This window comes from Molothrus ater, chromosome 11 (genome assembly GCF_012460135.2).
Source record: "Molothrus ater isolate BHLD 08-10-18 breed brown headed cowbird chromosome 11, BPBGC_Mater_1.1, whole genome shotgun sequence".
In the NCBI taxonomy this organism is placed as follows: Eukaryota; Metazoa; Chordata; class Aves; order Passeriformes; family Icteridae; genus Molothrus; species Molothrus ater.
Window position 1 is genome coordinate 20,492,958 of NC_050488.2, and position 21,871 is coordinate 20,514,828.

The 21,871-nt window shown below is 54.6% G+C and overlaps 1 protein-coding gene across 2 annotated transcripts in view; it reads left to right on the forward strand.

Moving 5' to 3' along the window:
• The window catches only part of GRM7 (glutamate metabotropic receptor 7), a 194,169-nt gene that overhangs the window by 109,704 nt on the left and 62,594 nt on the right, over positions 1–21,871 (forward strand). For both annotated transcript variants that reach the window (XM_036391148.2, XM_036391149.2), the window contains exons 3-6: positions 341–482; positions 2,164–2,318; positions 15,825–15,965; positions 20,627–20,827. In XM_036391148.2, coding sequence (XP_036247041.1) covers positions 341–482; positions 2,164–2,318; positions 15,825–15,965; positions 20,627–20,827 — 639 coding nt within the window. The remainder of the gene's footprint in view (positions 1–340; positions 483–2,163; positions 2,319–15,824; positions 15,966–20,626; positions 20,828–21,871) is intronic.

The following is a 21,871-nucleotide window of genomic DNA, read 5'->3' on the forward strand; positions in this document are numbered from 1 at the left end:
TGGGGTTTATTCATCAGTTTAGGCTCGTTCAGCTCGCTGTTTCCTGTTTTAATTCCTTTTCATCCTTCCACTGCCCGTTTCTTTGCTTGTTTTGCCGTTCTGCAGTGTGTTGGGCACAGTCTGTGTAAGCCCTGACCCCCCAGCCCCGCAGGCTGTGCTGTCAGAGCAGGAATTGCTCGGACCCCTCTGGATCTGGCCGTGGATGCTGGAAGGGCAGTGACCCCCGGGGCACCTCCTCCCCTCCCAGGCTCCCTTTGGGCTGTGCCTTCCCCACTGCTGGGCTCTGTGACATTTCCCTGCGCTCCCCTGAGGGTCCCTTTGTGCTCTGCTCCCGGCACAGGTGGGCTCTGCATCGCCCAGTCCCTGAAGATCCCCCAGGAGCGCAAGGACAAGAGCATCGACTTCGACCGCATCATCCGGCAGCTGCTGGAGACGCCCAACGCCAGGGCCATCGTCATCTTCGCCCACGACGAGGACATCAGGTGAGCCTGGGCCCTCCCTGGGCAGGGAAAGTCTGTGCTGGGAGCCACAAGGGCTCTGGGGAGCTGGGAATGGGGGAAAGCACCAGGCACCATGTGGGACATGGGGAGCTGGGAATGGGGGAAAGCACCAGGCGCTGCTGCTGCTGCTGCTGGCTCATGGGTGCCCTGAATGGGGCCCAGGAGCTGGGAGCTTTTCCTGAAGCTTTTCCTGAAGCTTTTCCTGGAGCTTTTCCATGCTCCCATTGGGTGGCAGAGCTGACCTTTCCTCTCAGAGGAATTGCAGACACGCCCCCCTCTCCAGGCTCGTTCTACTCGGTGTAATTCATTAATTCAGTCTGGTTTATGGCTGATGAAAGTTAATAGTGATAAAGTGACTTGGATGCTCAAGGTTAAACCACATGGAATGGGCTCATAAAATAACACAAAGAATATTTTATATTTCATTATTCGCTTGCCTATTCTGGGTCCAGAATTTGAAATTAGCTTAAAATTGTGATGGAATCATCAGTTGCTGAGAGGCCTGGTCTCACAAAATGAGACAAAAAGAATTTTGGGAAAAGTTTCAGTAAAGTCAGTGGGAAAACTCTAAGTTTTAGTGGAATCAATAATTCAGTTGTGGGATATAGGGTGAATTTAAAGAGAATGGATCTTGGGATGGTTTGGGTTGGGAAGGACCTTTGGAGATCACCCAGTCCCATCCTTCCCTGGCCCAGAGCCCTGGTGACACCGAGTGTCCCAGCCCCTGAGCTCTGCTGGGCTCAGGAATGTGCTGGTCCTCCTCATCACAGCCCAGTCAGGCTGGAGGAGACCCCTGAGCCCACAGGGTGCAGCCCCCGTGCCAGTGCCACCCCCATGCCAGTGCCACCCCTGTGCCAGTGGGACCCCCATTCCCTGGAGCAGCCCCTGTGCCAATGCCACCCCTGTGCCAGTGCCACCCTGTTCCATGGAGCAGCCCCGTGGCAGTGCCACCCCTGTGTCCATGCCACCCCTGTGCCGGTGCCACCCCGTTCCCTGGAGCAGCCCTGTGCCGGTGCCACCACTGTACCAGTGCCACCCTGTTCCCTGGAGCAGCCCCCATGGCAGTGCCATCCCATTCCCTGGAGCAGCCCCGTGGCAGTGCCACCCCTGTACCAGTGCCACCCTGTTCCATGGAGCAGCCCCTGTGTCCGTGCCACCCCTGTGCCGGTGCCACCCCTGTGCCGGTGCCACCCCGTTCCCTGGAGCAGCCCCTGTGCCAGTGCCACCCTGTTCCATGGAGCAGCCCCGTGGCAGTGCCACCCCTGTGCCAGTGCCACCCTGTTCCATGGAGCAGCCCCGTGGCAGTGCCACCCCTGTGCCAGTGCCACCCTGTTCCATGGAGCAGCCCCGTGGCAGTGCCACCCCTGTGCCAGTGCCACCCTGTTCCATGGAGCAGCCCCGTGGCAGTGCCACCCCTGTGCCAGTGCCACCCTGTTCCATGGAGCAGCCCCTGTGTCCATGCCACCCCTGTGCCAGTGCCACCCCTGTGCCGGTGCCACCCCGTTCCCTGGAGCAGCCCCTGTGCCGGTGCCACCCTGTTCCATGGAGCAGCCCTGTGTCCGTGCCGCCCCTGTGCCGGTGCCACCCCTGTGCCGGTGCCACCCCGTTCCCTGGAGCAGCCCCGTGGCAGTGCCCCCGATGCCAACCCTGTTGCTCTCCACAGGCAGATCCTGGCAGCAGCCAAGAGGGCAGACCAGGTGGGCCATTTCCTGTGGGTGGGCTCCGACACGTGGGGCTCCAAGGTGAGCCCGCTGCTGCAGCAGGAGGACGTGGCCGAGGGAGCCATCACCATCCTGCCCAAGAGAGCCACCATCGAGGGTAAGAGAAACTCCATGTTTCCATTTAAACTCAGCTTAACTGTTATTTCAGATCAAGCACTGTATTTATCCATATTGCTGCATGCTTCAGAAATAGCCACACCTGTACAGATGTGTGTATGGTGAATTTTGGGGAGCTGGTTTTGCTGAACCCCTTTGTTTCTCAGCTTCCCTTTGTGCTCTCAAGTGTTTGTAGTCTGGTCTCAGCTCAGTTTGTTAACCCTGCTGTGATAGAGATGCCTCAGCACCCACACGGCTCCCTCTGGGCCAGGCTGGTCAGGGTCTGTGTTCTCTGGAGGAAAAGTTGTTTCCAGGGGAGGCACTGAGCAGGGAAAGCCAGCTCCTCTGCTGGCCCAGTCCTGGAACACACTGCCCACGTTAAAATGGGCTCTGGTGCCTTCACTCCCTGGAAAACCAAATATTTGCATTTTTCCTTGCCTGCACTCCCTGCTCATCAGTTATTCCTCTCAGGTAGATCATCTGCTTCATTCTTTTACATTTTTAGCCCCCCGAGGCACTCGTGGATGTTATTTCTCCGTAAATACAGAAAGTTGACAGACAATGAAGTGGTTTGTTTCTGAAAAGCAGGATATTTTAATAAGCTTTTCCCACTGTCTGTATTCATCCCTGAGGGTTTCTGACACAGAAACGGAAATTCTGTCAACAGTACACAGAAACAAAAACTTCCCACGTTTGTTTGTTTTAAAATATTTTCTTTTTATGTTACACATTAAACCCCTGATGGGAAGCACGAGGGGGTTTTGGAGGCGGTGAGTGAGGGTGGCAGAGTGGGAGAGTCCAGGTGTACAAAGTCAGTTAAATTAGAGGTATGAATATCAGTGTATTTGGTGTACCTGCAAAAAAATTGTATTTATTGAGCCTGCAAATATCTCCTGGTCCAGTGGGGAAGTGCCTGGAGTAGCCTGGCTGCGTTTTGCACATGGGCTGGGGGTTACTGTGGTACCTCAAGTACGTTTTGCCTCCAAATGTGTGTCCCTGCTGCGTCCTTCAGGACAGACACACCTTTTGGGGTCTGTGTGCTCCAGGAGGGGCAGGGGCAGGGTGAGGGGTCCCTGTGCAGAGCAGGGGGCTCCTGCCTGCTCCTGCCCACTGCAGGGGCTCAGGCCGTCCTGCCCTCCCCAGCCCCATCCATGCCAAATGCCATCTGCATGTGCCATCTGCTCCTGCTGCCAGGGGCTGGGGGGCTCAGAGCTCAGCCCCCACCTTCCCCCTTCAGGCTGGTCCCATTTCTGTCCATCCCCAGGAGAAGAGCCAGGGGATGTGTCAGGAGCCCCCAGGCTTTGGTGTCTCCGTGCCCAGGGAGGCCCTGACCCCTCTGGGTTGCTGCCTCCCTCATGCCCAGGCTGCTGGAGGTTGTTCTGCTTTCCTTTCTGGCCTTTGAGTCTCATTTGGCCACAGGACCCAGAGAAAGGAATTGGGCATTTTAATGTCATCCTTGCATAATCCAGAAATGAACATCTAAAATTCAGCAATACAACTGCTTTTGATGGGGGCATAAAATAAAAGAAACAGAGCCCCTTGGTTTTCCCTGCAAGCTGAAGGAACCAGGCTGCAGGAAGGAGCAGGTGGAGCCCTGAGCAGAGCCCAGCCCAGCTCCTTCCCTGCAGCATCCTGGGGCTGCAGGGCAGGGCACAGCTCAGTAATTCCCCCTGCATTTACTGAGAGCCCTGCGTCAGAGTCAGGAATGAGGGGCTTGCCCTTGCTTTACTCCTCTAACCATCTCTTCTTTATTCCCTTTCCTGTATCTCTGTCTGGAGTGGTGTTTGGGATATGTTGGAAGCAGGTTCCTAAGAAACCTGGCTGGAAGCAGAGAGAGCACTGCAGCTCCTGTGCCTTGGCTTGAGTGTTGGCCCTGCCTTGCCCCAGGGAAGGGAATCATGGAATCATGGAACCATGGAACCATGGAACCATGTTTAATCATGGAATCATGGAACCATGTTTAATCAGCTGCACTGGCTGATCGAACCCCTCTCAGTCCCTGGGAGCTCAGGGGTGCCTGGCACACCTTGGAGCAGCAGGGTTTGCCTGCAGAGCTGCTGCTCACACAGCTCAGAAACTGGAGCACTCACTGCACAGAAAAAAAAGCATTTTTCAAATTGTTCTCCACCCCCAGCAGTGACTTCAGTTCAAAATACAGGTGTGAAGTGCGGGTGTGCTGTGCTTTTACAGCTCTGCACACAGGAGCTGATGCTCCTGCTTTCCTGCCACTGGGGATATCCCAGCCTGTGACTCCAGAGGGGCCTCAAGTGTTTGGTATTTGTAGGATCAGGCCCCAGATCCACAGTTATTTGTCTTGGTACTTGATGTCACTCTTGGGACAGAATTTTCTTTGCCACAGTCCCATAGGGGGGATTTAGGAAATCATTAGATGAACTGAATTCATTCATCTTAAGTCAGTCTTAATATAGCCTGATTGTGTTTGATGTAATTATGCTGAAAGGATGAAGTTGCATTTTATTTGCATAATTGCAGTAGACAGTGAGCCAGAGGAGTGCACATGAAAGAGGAATCACTCCTTGGCAAGTGGGGAACAGCTCCAGAGCCAGCCCAGCCAGGTACAGGGAACTTGAGAGGCTTTCAGAGGAGAAAGAGGAGATTGCATTCATTTATAGATTTATTGGTTTGTTTGTTAGTTCATAGGGCAGCTGTGCAGCAGGGTGCTGTGCCCTGCTCCTTGGAGCTCTGAGCTGGGTCCTTCTGACCCCAGAGGAGATTCCTGTAGGGGGAGACAATATAAGAAAATAAAGATAGTGAGGAAAGTACTCTTACCCTAAGGAGTCGCAGTTGGGCCAATTATCAAAGATTAGGAACAGGCCACATCTGTACCCAGTGAGAAGAAGAGTGCTATAAAAGAGTGGGGTGGTTGACTGAGAAGGGAGAAGAAGATGCTATGAAAGAGTGGGGTGGTTGACTGAGAAGGGAGAAGAAGATGCTATGAAAGAGTGGGGTAGTTGACTTAGAAGGGAGAAGAAGATGCTATGAAAGATTGGGGTGGTTGATTGAGAAGGGAGCTGGAGTCAGTTGGGTGCTTTGTGAAGAGGAAAGAGTCAGAGCTCTGAGGAGGTGCCCATGAGAAACCCCAAGAAGGTGTGGAACCTTTGTGATAGGGAGGCCACAGCCTGGAACCCCTGTGATGAGATGCCAACAGGTTCCCAAGCCTCACCCTGAGCCCCAGAAGCTGTTTAGAGCTCAGCTGGGAGGGATGTGCTCACCTTTCCCCTCCCTGGTCCTGCCCTTTGCTGGGCAGGGTCTGTGGGGCTGGGCAGGCTCGCGCTGGGCACTGCAGGGCTCTGGGGCTCCTCTCCTGTTTTCCCCTGCCAGGCTCCTCCTGCCCTTCCTCAGTGTGCTCTGTGTGCATGGCCTGCAGCTCCAGGGAGAGGGGAGCAGCTGGATCAGGGTAGGACAGAGATTTGAGCTGAATTATTTACAAATCTGGCAAAAGCTTTGCTGATGTGGAGAAAAGCAGTCTTTACTGTCTGGGCTGAGAATTGCTGCAACTGAGCCGTGGGATTCAGATGGATTTCAGATTAATGGTTCAGTTCCAGAGCCTGGGGATGGAGTTTGTGAAGCTCTGGGCAAGAAGGCTGAGGGACAGCTCAGATCCAGCACAGGGATGAGCCTCTATATTTAAAAATTAAAACCTGCAAGCACTGCAAACCAACAAAACTGTCCCAGGAATTCTCAGTTGTTTTTCTTCCAAAGAGATGTGAATCCCATTTTGTTTTCATTTCCACCAAGAGCTGCTTTGCTGTTTTTTTATTTGGGCAGTATGAACTTAGAAAAAACCATGAAAGAGTGGTGACTTAAGCAAAACTGAGGATGAAATTCTCTCCTTGCTTATGGCTCTGAAGTGTTTTACTCTCACAGCCCCTGAGTGCCAAAGGAAGGAGCTCAGGGTTCATTTTTCCCTGGAATATTCCCTGGGAATGATGTGCTGCCCTCAGCCCTTCCTGCCTCTCCTCAGGGGAGCAGGAGGCCAGAGTTTATTGCATAATAATACTTGTAAAAACTTCCCTTTGGATTCCTTCTGTTTGTTTACAGCCTGCTGCAGGCTCTTCTCCAGCTCTCCGTTCTTCTCCAGCTTTTCCTGTGTCCCTGGGGCGTGAGCCATGTGCTTGGGGAGGAGCTGGGCTGGAAGGATGTGGCTGCAGGGGTTGTTCTGTGGAGGATGCTGTAATGGCTTGTGAATAATGATGAGGCCTAATTAGGGCCCGTGGTGTGGGGCCACAGTGCCCATGGCACCTGCATGGCACAGGAACAGCCCCGGCTCCTCTGTGGCTGGGCAGGGGTGACCCTGGGCTGGTGCCACAGAGCCACTCCCTGGGCTCCCAGTGCTGATTCCCTCTGCAGTGCCACTCCCTGAGCTCCCAGTGCTGATTCCCTCTCCAGAGCCACTCCCTGGGCTCCCAGTGCTGATTCCCTCTCCAGTGCCACTCCTTGGGCTCCCAGTGCTGATTCCCTCTCCAGTGCCACCTCCCTGGGCTCCCAGTGCTGATTCCCTCTCCAGAGCCACTCCCTGGGCTCCCAGTGCTGGTTCCCTCTCCAGTGCCACTCCCTGGGCTCCCAGTGCTGGTTCCCTCTCCAGTGATTCCCTCCCTGGGCTCTCAGTGCTGATTCCCTCTCCAGAGCCACTCCCTGGGCTCCCTGAGCTCTCAGTGCTGGTTCCCTCTCCAGTGATTCCCTCCCTGGCTCTCAGTGCTGATTCCCTCTCCAGTGCCACCTCCCTGGGCTCCCTGGGCTCTCAGTGCTGGTTCCCTCTCCAGAGCCACTCCCTGGGCTCCCAGTGCTGATTCCCTCTCCAGAGCCACTCCCTGGGCTCCCAGTGCTGATTCCCTCTCCAGTGCCACTCCCTGAGCTCCCAGTGCTGGTTCCCTCTCCAGTGCCACTCCCTGGGCTCCCAGTGCTGATTCCCTCTCCAGTGCCACTCCCTGGGCTCCCAGTGCTGGTTCCCTCTCCAGTGCCACTCCCTGGGCTCCCAGTGCTGATTCCCTCTCCAGTGCCACTCCCTGGGCTCTCAGTGCTGATTCCCTCTCCAGAGCCACCTCCCTGGGCTCCCTGGGCTCTCAGTGCTGATTCCCTCTCCAGTTTCCTCCCTGTGGGTGCCCCCATTGCCCACCTGTGCCAGGAGCCCTCAGCCCCCTCGCTGAGTCACAGAGGATGGAGCCCAGATGTGAAGCAGAAATCCTTCTCATCCTCATTTTCACCTTTGGTTTCCTGCTTCTCTCTTTAATTGCTGCTTCCCAGAGCATGAATTGCCAATGAAGAACATTCCAGATCTCATGGGGTGAGTTGGTTTCTGGGGGCTTTGGGCAGGTTTATTGTCCCAAAGCCAGCAGGAGGTGAAGCCACAGAGCTGGGGCTGCTCTGCTGCCAAGGGGGGCTGACCCAGAGCTTTGGGCTCTCTCACAGCAGCTGTCAGGGACACAGCCCTGCTGCAGGGGTTTGTCTTTCCCATCCTTGCAGAGCTTTGAGCACCTCACTTACCCAGGCCCAAGTACGAGTGATTCAGTCCAACACTGCAGCGATTTAATTTCGTGGAATCCAATTGGTTTGCTTTACCCAAAAAACCTGAAATCCAAACCACACCTGAACTGTCTTTGACCTCCTTGGAATTTAAATGATATTTTTAGTTGTGGCAGTTATTTGAAATGCTGATGTGGCAGTCCCAAAGAGGGAATACTTGTCTCGAGTATTGCCACTTGAAATTTTGGGAAGCCACACAGATGTTCATCTCCTCATTATGGAAATAATGTATTTGGTTAATGTGTTGGTGTGAAGAGAGGGGAATACAAATTATCTTGCAACTTGAGGGGTTTGGTTCTGTTTTCAGTGAGTTGAGGTTGCTCAGAGGGAAGAGAAAGCTCTGGGGAGATCTTAGAGATCTTTACCTGAAGGGGTTGCAGGAGGGCTGGGGAGGGATTTTTCACAGGAGCAGGGGGGACTGGACAAGGGAATGAGATGGGGAGGTTCAGATGGGATTTTGGGCAGGAATTGGTCCCTGTGAGGGTGGGCAGCCCTGGCCCAGGTGCCCAGAGCAGCTGGGGCTGCCCCTGGATCCCTGGCAGTGCCCAAGGCCAGGCTGGACACTGGGGCTGGAGCACCTGGGGCAGTGGGAGGTGTCCCTGCCATGGCAGGGCTGGCACTGGAGGGGATTTGGGGTCCCTTCCCACTTCCTTGGGCGTGTCTGTGTGCAGGGCATGTGCAGTGAGCTGGCAGTGCCTGAGGGCTCTGGGTGAGCCCTGTGCCAGCTGTGCCCTCCTGCCTGGACAGAGCTGTCCTGTCCCTGGCAGTGGGGCTGGGCTGGGCTGTGCTGGGGGCTCTGCCCGTGCCTGGGGCAGCTGGCAGTGCCAGGCCAGGCTGCACAGAGCTGGGCACTCTGCAGGGGCTGCTGCTGGCACGGGAATGCAGCCAGGGACAGGGACAGGCAGGAAATCAGCTCGGGCTGGGAAGGTCCAGCGCAGCCAGGCTGGGCAGAGCAGCCCCTTGCATTTGCATTTTATTGTAATTCTGTATTACAGCTTGAACCTGTTGAGTGTCTCCAGGAGCTGCTGCAGCCTCTGCATCCCAGCAGAGAGGGATCTCTGTATTTTCCCCCTGGTTTCAATTATGCAGCGAGTGACTGGAGTTTAGCTGCTTTTAAGGAGAGGCTCGGGCGTTTTGTCAGTGGCTGCTGAGCAGGGGGAAAAGCACTCTCATGTTCTGCATTTTGACCTCCTGCATCTCAGCTTTGCTGCTCTGCATTATTAAAATGGAACAGGCCATCTGTGGAGCAGCTGCTGCTGACAGACTGGGGAGCTGGAACTTGGGAAACTGATGGGAAGAAACATCCAGTGGGTTGGGAGGGACCCTAAATCCCCTCCAGTGCCAGCCCTGCCATGGCAGGGACACCTCCCACTGCCCCAGGTGCTCCCAGCACTGTCCAGCCTGGCCTTGGGCACTGCCAGGGATCCAGGGGCAGCCCCAGCTGCTCTGTTATTTGCTCAACAGCTTTCAGCTCATCTTCAGGTGTGAGGAAAAGGATGTTTTCATGAATGAAGGTCCTGGCAAAACAAATTGCCTATTTCCAGCAAGAGAGCAGCAGGAAACAGTGAATTCCTGGCAGGATTCTGCTCCAGGAGGTGTTGCTGAGCTGCCTGGCGTGCCTGTGGTGCCCTGGCTCAGCTCTGGGCTGGGCAGTGACTGTCCCTTGGCTGGCACTCTGCTCCCTGCCATTCCCAGGAGCTGTTCATTCCTGCCATTCCCAGGAGCTGTTCATTCCTGCCATTCCCAGGAGCTGTTCATTCTGCATTTCCCAGGAGCTGTTCATTCCTGCCATTCCCAGGAGCTGTTCATTCTGCATTTCCCAGTTGTTCATTCTGCATTTCCCAGTTGTTCATTCTGCATCTCCCAGGAGTTGTTCATTCTTATCTATCTAATCTAGCTATCCATCTAGCTATCCATCTATCTACCTATCTAATCTATCATCTATTTATCTATCATCTATCTACCTACCTATGTAAATATCTATCCATGTCTATCCGTGTCTATCCATCTGTCTGTCTGTCTGTCTATCTCTCTATCTTTTTCCCCATCAGAACAGCCCAAAATTCCAGGTCTGCCCTGAGTGGAATTTCCTCTGTACCTGATTTATGTCGTGGATATAAAAAGTCAGATGTGACACCACCTGAAATACCCCTTGGCACAGTTACAATCTGCAGTTATTGAAAAAGAAAACAGCTGCAAAGCACTTTCATGGAGTGATGGAAGTTAATGAAATCATTTATTTTATGGCCTTTTTACTGAGCAAGAAGGTCAAAAAAAAAAATATCTGTAGCCTGTCTTAACACCACCCCACAGTGTGTGGCTGGGCAGCAGCAGAAAATCTGCAGAGAGACTTGCTGTCCTAAAATTGATGCTGTCATTCCCCACCTAATGCTTTTATCCCAGATGTAATGCCAGCAAGTGAAACTGCTTTGGGTTAAATGCCAGCAAAATTGGAAAAGCGTTTGAGTAGCTGCTTTCAGCTCATTTGGCATCAATAATTATAGCAGGTGATGATTTACTGTGTGGGTAAATAACTGGCTGTCAGTAATGTGGACATCCTTGGGACTAAATAGAGGAGTAAAAAATATCATGAACTGATACCATCCCTGCTCCAGTGAAACTGGGTCAATATGTTGGATTTGCTCTCACCTGGGCTGACAATGAGAGCACTCGAGGCACATGGCAAATGCACTGGGTCAATAATTTTGTGGTTTAATTAGGCTTAATGATTTTCCTTATTTAATAAGCCCTGAGGCCCTGGAGTCCCCTGTGACACGTGCAGGGGATGGTTTGTGGTGTGTGCTGCTGCAGTGGCCACACAGAGGGGACAGAAATCCCTCTGACCATGGAAATCCATGCTTTGGGGCTTGCAGTGGGGCCAGCAGAGTTTATATCCTGGCTCTGCTGAGCATCCCTGCTGGTGCTGTCCCTGTCTCCTCCCCAGGGTTTGGGGTCCTGTCCCTGTCCCCACTCCCCCTTTTTCTCTTCTGTCTCATCACAATGTGGTTCATGTACATATTTATCCCGTGGGGGAAAATAAATGAACCCTTAGGTAGTATCATCTTTCTATGTGTAAAAATAATGATTTAATCAAATCACAGCGATTTGAAGTAATAAGAGATTCATTGTAATTTGGAAAATCTCATAAAGGAACTATTTATATCTCTTAGAGGTATTTGCTGAAAAAGTAATTTGCTAAAGTATGAAATATGGAGAGCGTTGGGGAATCACTGAATCTTGTCACAGCAGTGCGGTGCTTGGTCACGAGCAGGGGGAGAAGTGATTATTCCTGCTTTTGCATTTCAGCATCCAGTGGTTTTTGGTGGGTCATGGAGGCCCCAGAGCCCAGCAGTCTCAGCTCAGCTCTGTGTGGGGGAGCTCTCTGTGTGTTTTCAGTCAGGAAGGTGAAGCACAGCCCCAGGTGTGTGCTTAGAACATTTGCCTTGTTCACCTGAGTGTTTATGGGTCAAGCTCGTTCCAGAAAAGGGTCTGAAATGAGAGAAGCATTTGAGATTCCCACTGGCACAGATGGACCTGCAGGACAGCCCTGTGGGACGTGTGGGGACAGTCCTGGCTGGTAAAATCACCCCTGGAAGTGTCCCAGGACAGGGCTGGGAGCAGCCCGGGCCAGGGGAAGGTGTCCCTGCCATGGCAGGGTGGCCTGGGTGGGATTTAGGGTGGGATTTAGGGCCCTTCCAGCCCAAACCACCCCAGATCCCTGTTCCCAGGATGGGAAGGAGGGCAGTGTCTGCAGGACCTTGGTTCCAGGAGCAGCATTCCTAGGAATGGAATGCACTGCAGGAGAGGGGGCTGCACTCACAGGGCTGAGCCTGGAGTGAGCAGGGCTGAGTGACCTGGAGTGAGCAGGGCTGAGCCTGGAGTGACCAGGGCTTTGTCCAGGGCTGACCCTGGAGTGACCAGGGCTTTGTCCAGGGCTGACCCTGGGAGTGACCAGGGCTTTGTCCAGGACTGACCCCCAGAGTGACCAAGGCTTTGTCCAGGACTGACCCTGGGAGTGACCAGGGCTTTGTCCAGGGCTGACCCCAGGAGTGACCAGGGCTTTGTCCAGGGCTGACCCTGGGAGTGACCAGGGCTTTGTCCAGGGCTGACCCTGGGAGTGACCAGGGCTTTGTCCAGGGCTGACCCCAGAGTGACCAGGGCTTTGTCCAGGACTGACCCCAGAGTGACCAGGGCTTTGTCCAGGGCTGACCCTGGAGTGACCAGGGCTTTGTCCAGGGCTGACCCCCAGAGTGACCAGGGCTTTGTCCAGGACTGACCCCTAGAGTGACCAGGGCTTTGTCCAGCCCTGAATCCTCCCACTGTCACCCCCCTGCCCCCCCAGTTGTCCCAGTCAATAGGAAAGAATGGTAAAAAATGTTCCCTTTTTAATAGGGATCCATATTCCTGCCTGTGAATGCAGAGGGATCATTAAACCAATCAATGGGAATGTTATTATTTGTTATTAAATCTGTAAAGGTTCAGAGTAATTCATATGGAATTCTATTACAGTTTTATCAGGACTCATTGATTTTGCATTATTAAGTTATAGAGCACTTTCTCCAGAGGTCAGTGAGTTTGGCACGTGGGGAGGGTTTATTGGTGCTCTTTCCCAGCCATATGGATATTGTAGATCTTAGGACTGGATACCCCCTTTGAAATGCTCTTTTAATTAGGAGCAAAACCAAAATACACAGGTTTACAGGAAGAAGTTTTGGTTGTGTGTCCCTAAAACCTGGATTCTGACATATCCATGAGAATGTTTTCCTTGGGGCATTTAATCTTATAAATGGTAATCACAGAATCACAGAAAGGTTTGGGTAGAGAAATAGTGCTGGCACAGAAATATTCCTAAATCACTAATTTGTTATTAGTTAGCTACAGCAGGTGTCCCAGGAGTTTTAACCCATTATTTACTCAATCTGTGGCAGGCCCAGGTGGAGTCCCTGCCTCAGGACAAGCAGAGCAGGGAGGGCTGGGGGTCTCTGCCACCCCAGGATCTCTCTTTTCCTGCACTTTGGTCCATTTTGTTTTGGGAAGGTTTCATTTCAAGCTGCAGTCCCCACTGCAGGGCTGGGAAGTGGAGTGGGGCTCAGGGTGCACCCCAAGTACTCAGCAGAGCTGCAGCCCAGCCCTGAGGGTTTCTCCAGCCACTTTGTGCTTTTGTTGCCTTTTCCCATGGGCTGCTTCAGGCTGGGGCTGTGCTCTGGGCTTGGCACCCTCCTGCTGCCTCTCCTGGAGGAGGAACCTCCTTTGGGTTTAACAAAGTGCATCATTTGCTGGGGAGGCTGCAGGTGAAATGTGAGGGAGCTTTCAGCCTGTTCCTGGAGGGGCTCAGGGCTGGAGGGGCTCAGTGCTGCTGATTCTCTCAGTGCTGCTGTCTCTGGAGGGCTCAGTGCTGCTGATTCTGGAAGGACTCAGTGCTGCTGATTCTGGAGGGGCTCAGTGCTGCTGATTCTGGAAGGGCTCAGTGCTGCTCATTCTCTCAGTGCTGCTGATCCTGGAAGGGCTCAGTGCTGCTGATTCTCTCAGTGCTGCTGTCTCTCTCAGTGCTGCTGTCTCTGGAGGGGCTCAGGGCTCCTGTCTCTCTCAGTGCTGCTGATTCTGGAGGGGCTCAGTGCTGCTGTCTCTGGAGGGGCTCAGTGCTGCTGTCTCTCTCAGGGCTGCTCATTCTCTCAGTGCTGCTGTCTCTGGAGGGGCTCAGTGCTGCTGTCTCTCTCAGTGCTGCTGATTCTGGAGGGGCTCAGTGCTGCTGTCTCTCTCAGTGCTGCTGTCTCTCTCAGTGCTGCTGTCTCTCTCAGTGCTGCTGTTCCTGGCTGCTCTTTGGGGTGCTGTGGGCTGTGCCTTGGGCTGTGTGCAGAGCAGCAGCCTCAGCCCTGGGAGGGCACAGCCTGGAGCTGGGTCACTGGCACACGGTGCAGGGAGAACAGGCATTGACCCCATTCCCATCTCCTTTCCAGTTTGCAAACAGCTGCCTTTGTGCTATTTTTAACCTGCTGGAAGGACTGTCGTGTTCGTTTCCCGTGCCAGATGGATTTCCTGAGCCTCTGCTCCATCCTGTGCTGTGCCAGCCTCGGTGGCTCTCCCCAGCAGGGGAATCCTTGGCTGCAGGGCCAGGGAGGTTCCCCTGTCCATGGAAGGTGCATCTGCAGCCCTTCCTCACTGCAGAGCCCTGGGATGGGGCAGTAGCAGGGCTGGCTGGGGCTGAGAGAGCTCATTGCTCCCATCCTTGCACCCTCCTCTGCTGGAGTGCCCCAACATCCTCTGAAATGCCCCTCTCCAGCAGGATTGTACTCCAGGATGGCAGATCATTCACCCAGAGCTCCTCTGGGCACAGCCAGCGTTCTCAATCCTCCCCACCCCTGCTCTGCTTCTTCCTGCTTCACATTTGGGTGTTTGAACTCCTCCACAACTTCCTTAGTAAAGAAGAGGCTCCTGTTGTGCCTGGGCCGAGCAGGGTTGCAGGCTGGGAGGTGCCCTGGGGAGCAGGCACAGCTCTGCTCTGCCCACTGCAGCCACAGCCAGGTGAGCCCAGCACGGGTGAGACGGTGACATCTGCCCTGTGGGGCTGGCACAGAGCTCCAGAGGGGCAGCAGGGTCTGGGGGGGTACAGCAGGGAACCAGCAGGGTCTGGGGTACCAGGAGCAGGGTTTGGGGTACCGAGAGCAGGGTCTGGGGCGCCAGGAGCAGGGTCTGGGGCGCCAGGAGCAGGGTTTGGGTGCCAGGAGCAGGGTTTGGGGTACCAGGAGCAGGGTTTGAGGTACCAGGAGCAGGGTCTGGGGTGCCAGGAGCAGGGTTTGGGGTACCAGGAGCAGGGTTTGGGGTGCCAGGAGCAGGGTTTGGGGTACCGAGAGCAGAGTTTGGGGTGCCAGGAGCAGGGTTTGGGGCACCAGGAGCAGGGTTTGGGGTACCAGGAGCAGAGTTTGGGTGCCAGGAGCAGGGTTTGGGGTGCCAGGAGCAGGGTTTGGGGTACAGCAGGGAACCAGCAGGGTCTGGGGTACCAGGAGCAGGGTTTGGGGTACCAGGAGCAGGGTTTGGGGTACCGAGAGCAGAATTTGGGGTGCCAGGAGCAGGGTTTGGGGTACCAGGAGCAGGGTTTGGGGCACCAGGAGCAGGGTTTGGGGTACCAGGAGCAGGGTTTGGGGTACCAGGAGCAGGGTTTGGGTGCCAGGAGCAGGGTTTGGGTGCCAGGAGCAGGGTTTAGGGCGCCAGGAGCAGAGTTTGGGGTGCCAGGAGCTGAGGCAGGGCTGCAGGGTGGAGCAGCATCCCCTGTCCATGGTTTGTGGAGCACAAAGCTGCCCTGCTCTGTGCCAGGAGCTCCTGTGCTCTGTCTGAGCAGGTGAGTGGGTACAGCTGCTGCAGCTGCACGCGGAGAGGAGACACGAGAAACCACAAAAGGCTTTGTGTGGGAGCACAAGGAGCACACAGACGTGCTCTGATTTATTTGTGCTCGTGCAAACCTCGTTTGCCAGGCAAAGCCAGAGTGCAGTGGGACAGGAGCGGGGTTTGGATGTTGTGAAGGGTGCTGCTGGTTCCAGGGGGATCTGTGGGCACAGAGGTGCTGCTGACAGCCTGCTGACTGAGATCTGGGCCATGCCTCCCCTCTGAGATCAGCCATGCCTCCCCTGAGATCTGGGCAGGCCAAGAACAAAATCAGCGTGGAGCTCAGCCCAATATCAGCTGCACCATGTCATTTATTTCCACTCCTTATTGGCACATCTCTAATCCATGCCTTTCCCCTATAACTTCTTTCAATATTGATCTGTTGTCCATTTGTCATGCCCAGTTTTATTCCTGGCAGTGAGAGTCGTTTTCCTGCAGGATGCAGCCGCTGAGGAAACGTGGATTTTCTCTGTTCCCATGGGCAGAGCTGGGTGTGCTGGGCACGGAGGGGGCACCAGGGCAGGGTGTGTGCCAGGCTCCCCCTGCACAGCAGCCAGGCCCAGCCCTGCCCTCTGCCCTGCAGGCTTTGACACCTATTTCACCTCTCGCACCCTGGAGAACAACAGGAGGAACGTGTGGTTTGCAGAGTACTGGGAGGAGAACTTCAACTGCAAGCTGACCATCACTGGCTCCAAGAAGGAGGACACGGACAGGAAATGCACAGGTAAGGAACGAACCCTTCCCCTCCTCCTGCCCTGGGAGTGGGGCACCAGCAGGGCTTTGCTTGGAGTCAAGGGCGGCTGGAGGGGATGGTTTGTTTGGTTTAGGTGGAGCATGGAACAGTTTAGGATGGAATTGTTCCCTGGCAGGGTGGGCAGGCCCTGGCACAGCTGGGGCTGCCCCTGGATCCCTGGCAGTGCCCAAGACCAGGCTGGACACTGGGGCTGGAGCACCTGGGACAGTGGGAGGTGTCCCTGCCATGGCAGGGGTGGCACTGGGTGGGATTTAAGGTCCCTTCCAACCCAACCCATTCTGGGATTCCATGATTCCATGATTAGAACGCCTTGGAGAAGCACATTGTGCCTTGGTGACACAGAAGCCACAGCTGGTGGCACCTGATGGCCCCCCAGCCTCCCCCAACCCCTTCAGATCTCCCAGCAGCAGCTGGAATGTGTCATGGTGGATGATTGCCTTGAGTTGTGATCAGGGGAAATCAGTTCATGGGAGGATTGGCTTTACTTTGACTGAAAATTGATGAAAACTCCCAGCCAGGGGAGTGTGGAGGGAGTTTGGGTGCCAGGGAGCAGCTCAGCACTCCTGGCACACATCCTGGCCCACAGGACGTGGAGGGAATTTGGGTTGGAGTGTTGTCCAATGCTTTGTGGTGAGCAGGAGAAATTTAAAAGCTCATCTGCCTTCCCCTAGAAACCCCCTGGGGATTGCTGGGTGCTGCTGGGATAAATAAAGGCTTTTGTCTGTGATGAGATCTGGAGGCTGAGCCTGGGCTGGGGGTTCTGTCCCTGCAGAGCTGTCACTGCTCCTGCAGGGCTTTGTCAGGTGTCAGTGCAGGGATTTCACTGCACAGAGGTCCCCTTGTCATCCTCTGCTCCTCCAAGCTGCAATATCGACCCTGGCATGCTGTGGGTGGCTCTGGAGCCCTGGTTCTCAGCTGTTCTCACGTGAGGAGTTGGTGTGGAGGAGCCTGCAGGGGCCGTGTGTGCAGGTCTGTGCTGGCAGGGAGCATCAGCGGGGGTGTCTGCAGAGCCCTGCGTGTCTGTGGAGCCTGGGGCTGTGGGCTGGGGCTGTCCTGTCCCCCAGGAGGGCTCTGTGATGCTGCTGGGGTGGATGAACGCTGAGATTTTTCTGCCAGCACTTCCCCAGCTGCTGAATTCCACCTTGTGCAAATAAGAGCTGCCTGCTTGATACCGTGAGCATTGCACAATCTTTAAATTAAATCTCTTGTTAATGATGACTATCACCAGGCTCTCAGCAGCACCATTGTGTGAGACCCTTTGAAGATGTGTTTAATTCTTCAGGAGCTGAAGCAGGCTCTGAACTCCTCTCGCGCGAGCGCCGATGGAGTGGGATTTTGATGTCTGTCTGTGTGAATTATATGCCATAAAAATCGTCCTGGAGATACTATTTATTCCTCCTACCACGTCCCCTCTGTTGTGTGGTGATAACAATGAGAGCAGAGGGCTCAGCTGAAGGAGAGGCGCTGGGAACAGGCACGTCGCTCCCCTGCGTGCCGAGATGAAGGAGGGAGACCAGCAGCTCTCAAACCTGCATCTCACTGCTGCTGTCTGAAAGAGTTGGAACAAGTGGGATTCTTCCTCTCTGTTCTCAGCACTCTGGGTTTGGAGCTTTTTTCCCTGCCTTTGTTGCAGCTGCTCTCCTGTGAGGATGTGCCTGAAGCCGGCCCCCTGCTCCATCTCTCAGGAATCAGGATGAGGAGCACTCCAGCCTCGAGTGGGAAGGGGGGTTAAACTGCTTCTCATCACCTTCAAACAGATCCTTTGGAGGCAAAAAGTGCTCATGTCAACAAAATGCCTTTGTGTTTCATCTTCTCCTGCCATCCCAAGGTACTCACTGCAAACCCGTGGGACAGAAGTGTGTTGTGAAATCACGCTGTGCTCGAGTGTCCCAGGTGCCAGCTGCTCCACTGCTGAGGCAAACCATGCTGCTGTGGCTCCTGCACGTCCCCACGGTAAAAAAACAACAGAAAAGGACCTTCTGCTCAGAGAGGAGCAGAAATGGTGCAGTTCTGAGAGGAACAGAAATGGTGCAGTTCTCAAAGGGGAGCACAAATGGTGCAGTTCTCAAAGGGGAGCAGAAATGGTGCAGTTCTCAGAGAGGAGCAGAAATGGTGCAGTTCTCAGTGAGGAACAGAAATGGTGCAGTTCTCAACGAGGAGCAGAAATGGTGCAGTTCTCAGAGAGGAACAGAAATGGTGCAGTTCTCAATGATCAGAAATGGTGCAGTTCTCAAAGGGGAACAGAAATGGTGCAGTTCTCAGAAAGGAACAGAAATGGTGCAGTTCTCAAAGGGGAGCAGAAATGGTGCAGTTCTCAGAGAGGAGCAGAAATGGTGCAGTTCTCAAAGGGGAGCAGAAATGGTGCAGTTCTCAGAGAGGAACAGAAATGGTGCAGTTCTCAATGATCAGAAATGGTGCAGTTCTCAATGATCAGAAATGGTGCAGTTCTCAAAGAGGAGCAGAAATGGTGCAGTTCTCAATGAGGAACAGAAATGGTGCAGTTCTCAATGATCAGAAATGGTGCAGTTCTCAATGAGGAACAGAAATGGTGCAGTTCTCAGAGAGGAGCAGAAATGGTGCAGTTCTCAAAGGGGAGCACAAATGGTGCAGTTCTCAAAGGGGAGCAGAAATGCTGCAGATGAGGTTTGTTTTACTTGCCATGGCTTTGCTCTGGCAGCACAGAGGGGCTCGTGGTTTCTTGCTGCCCCCATGTTTTAGGCTGTTTCTCCAGCCCTCCCTCCGTGGGACCCCAGGACGTCCTGACAGGACTGGGGGGTCTCTGCTGCCCCTTCCCCAGAGGCACCCACAGCACTGCTCCTGCTGCTTTCATCTGGAGCAACTCGGTGCCTTTTGGGAGCTTCCTTCTCCTGCACAGTAATTAATAATTGAATTTCTATACTCCCATCACACAGGAGCAGCTCCTGGAGCCTGGGGTAAAACTTTCTGCCTGACTTCTTCAGCTCAGCCTCGGAGGGCGAAATATTCCCCACAATAATGTTGAAGTTGGAGTTAAAATTGTGCCTGTCACCTTTGGTTTATTCCTGCCTGAAAATGGACTCTTGGCCTGATTTGCTGCTCACTGCAACAGGGTGACACAAACTGGAGGGAACACTCTTCAGCCAGGCCTATTGATTTGGATATTTGCTGGTTTTTTTGAAGTCTGAACAATATTTGGTCCATAACATTTGCTCTGCAGGTTCTTTGCTGCTTCAGATTTGGGTCCAACTTCTAATTGCAATACAATCTCTTTAGAAGATAACTCAGCCTGTGTTTTGGTGAAGGACAGCACACTCCCAGCTGTAAATTCAGACATGTTTGGGGTGAGCAGTTACATTAGGCTCCACATCTGGATTTACTGTGCACAGCTGATGTTTGATACTCAGCTGAGTGGCTGTTCCAGCACAGGGAAGCATCCTTGTTCTTGGAAATTCTGTTGAGATTTAAAAATCTTTGCTGCTTTCGTGTTTGGCCACTGTTACATTGCTCTCAGGTTTCTCCAGGTGTGTTTTTGCTTGCGTTCCTCTCCCAGATCTCTTCACTGCTGCAGGTTTTCCTCCTGCTATGTGTGTGCCCAGCCGTGCTTCTGGAACTTGCTGTGGCTTATCAGTGTTTGTGTGCAGCATTTCAATCCCAGATCCCCTCCCCTGGCATCCCTTCCTGCTGCATTGCTCATTTGGTTACAGAGCTGAAACCACTTAAAAGCATTTTCCTTGTCAGGGCCTGAAATCCTGATAAGTTCTGTAATCAATGAGAGGGAGTGAATAATGAAAACGATCCCGCCTGGAACTTCACCAGCTGGCAACTCACTTGTTCTGCTCCCTTGTTTGCAGGATTTCAGGGCTTCCAGAGGAGCTGAGATGCAAAACTGGGGGGGTTTGGTAGAGGGTGCCTCAACCATCATGGAATCCTGGAATGGTTGGGTTGGGAGGGACCTTAAATCCCACCCAGGGCCCCCCTGCCGTGGCAGGGACACCTCCACTGTCCCAGGTGCCCAAGCCCCATCCAGCCCGGCCTGGGGCACTGCCAGGGATCCAGGGGACAGCTTCAGGGGAAAGGTGACAGTGGCAGGAGCATCCCGAGGTGCCGTTAATTACCCGTTAATTACCCGTTAATTGCCGGCGCGTTCCTCAGTTCTCCGCAGCCCCGTCGGTCGCTTCTCTGAAGCGACTCCTTCCTTCCCTTGATCTGGCTTTGAGTTTTAATTAGAGGCCGGGATTTGCAGCAGAACAAGCACCAGGTTTAATACCGCTGTGCCTTGCTTTGAGCTCTGGAGCCTCAGAGCCGGGCTTGGGAGAGCCCAAAGCCGGGCTTGGGAGAGCCCAAAGCCGGGCTTGGGAGAGGCCCGAGTCTGGAGCGGCTCCGGGATTTCCCCGTGGGCTCGGGCCGGATTTGTTTCCTGGGTTCTGGAGGGTGACTCGTGAGCAGAGCCGGGGATTCTGGTAGCAGCGACAGAGGTTTGGTCGTGTTTTAATCAATAACGCTGCAGCCCAGAGCGTTTCATGGTCCCGGCTGAAGGCGCAGCTCCCTCAGGTTCTGCTGCGCTGTCCCTCTGTCCCCGAGTGTCGCCGTGTGCCAGGGCAGCGCTGTCCCGCTGTCCCTCTGTCCCTGAGTGTCGCCGTGTGTCCCCGCAGGGCAGGAGCGCATCGGGAAGGACTCGCACTACGAGCAGGAGGGGAAGGTGCAGTTCGTGATCGATGCCGTGTACGCCATGGCCCACGCCCTGCACCACATGAACCGCGACCTGTGCGCCGACAGCGCCGGGCTGTGCCCCGAGATGGAGAACGCCGGGGGCAAGCGGCTGCTCAAGTACATCCGCAGCGTCAACTTCAACGGTGAGACACTGCCCCGTCACCTGCTGACATCCCTGTCACCTGCTGACCCCCCCTGTCACCTACTGACATCCCTGTCACCTGCTGACCCCCCCTGTCACCTACTGACATCCCTGTCACCTACTGACATCCCTGTCACCTGCTGACCCCCCCTGTCACCTGCTGACCCCCCCTGTCACCTGCTGACACCCCCTGTCACCTGCTGACACCCCCTGTCACCTACTGACACCCCCTGTCACCTACTGACCCCCCCATCACCTACCGACATCCCTTGGTCACCTACTGACCCCCTTGTCCCCTAGTGACTCCCCCTGCCACCTGCTGACCCCCCCTGTCACCTACTGACCCCCGTTGTCACCTACTGACCCCCTTGTCCCCTAGTGACTCCCCCACCACCTACTGACCACCCCTGTCACCTACTGGCACCTCCACTTACCTATCGACACCCCCGTCACTTACTGACATCTCTATCCCCTACTGACATCTCTGTCACCTACTGACCCCCCTCATCACCTACTGCCCCCCTCTGTCCCCTGCTGACCCCCCCATGGGGCTGGGCAGGGGTTGCTCTGGGTGCAGATCCTGCTCCCCAGTGCTCCGGGGGATTCTGCTGGGTGCCAGGTGGGGCAGGGGGAGCTCTGTGCAGCTGTGCGGGACAGGAGCAGCATGGCCTGTTCTGCTGCTGCTCTCAGTGTCCCCAGCCCCAGAGCTGGCCATCCTCCTGCTGGGGAGCAGCTCTGCACAGCCCCGTGCAGCTGGGACCACCCTGCTGCTCCTGCTGGTCCCCGAGCTGGGACCATCCTTCTGGCCCTGCTTTGGGGCCTTGCCCTCGTTGCAGAGGTGCTGCCATCAATGCAGCCAGGCTGTGATGGAGAGAGGCTGGATCTGAGTAAGGAGCTCAGTGTGCATTTTGTGATCATCGTTGCCTGGAGGACAAAAGGCCCAAAATGTGGAAGACTTTAAACCTCAAGTGCTCACCCAGTGAAATTCTGGAAGTTTTGCAGTGCAGCTGTGTTTTTGCCAGTGAGAAGCTGAGGATGCTGTTCA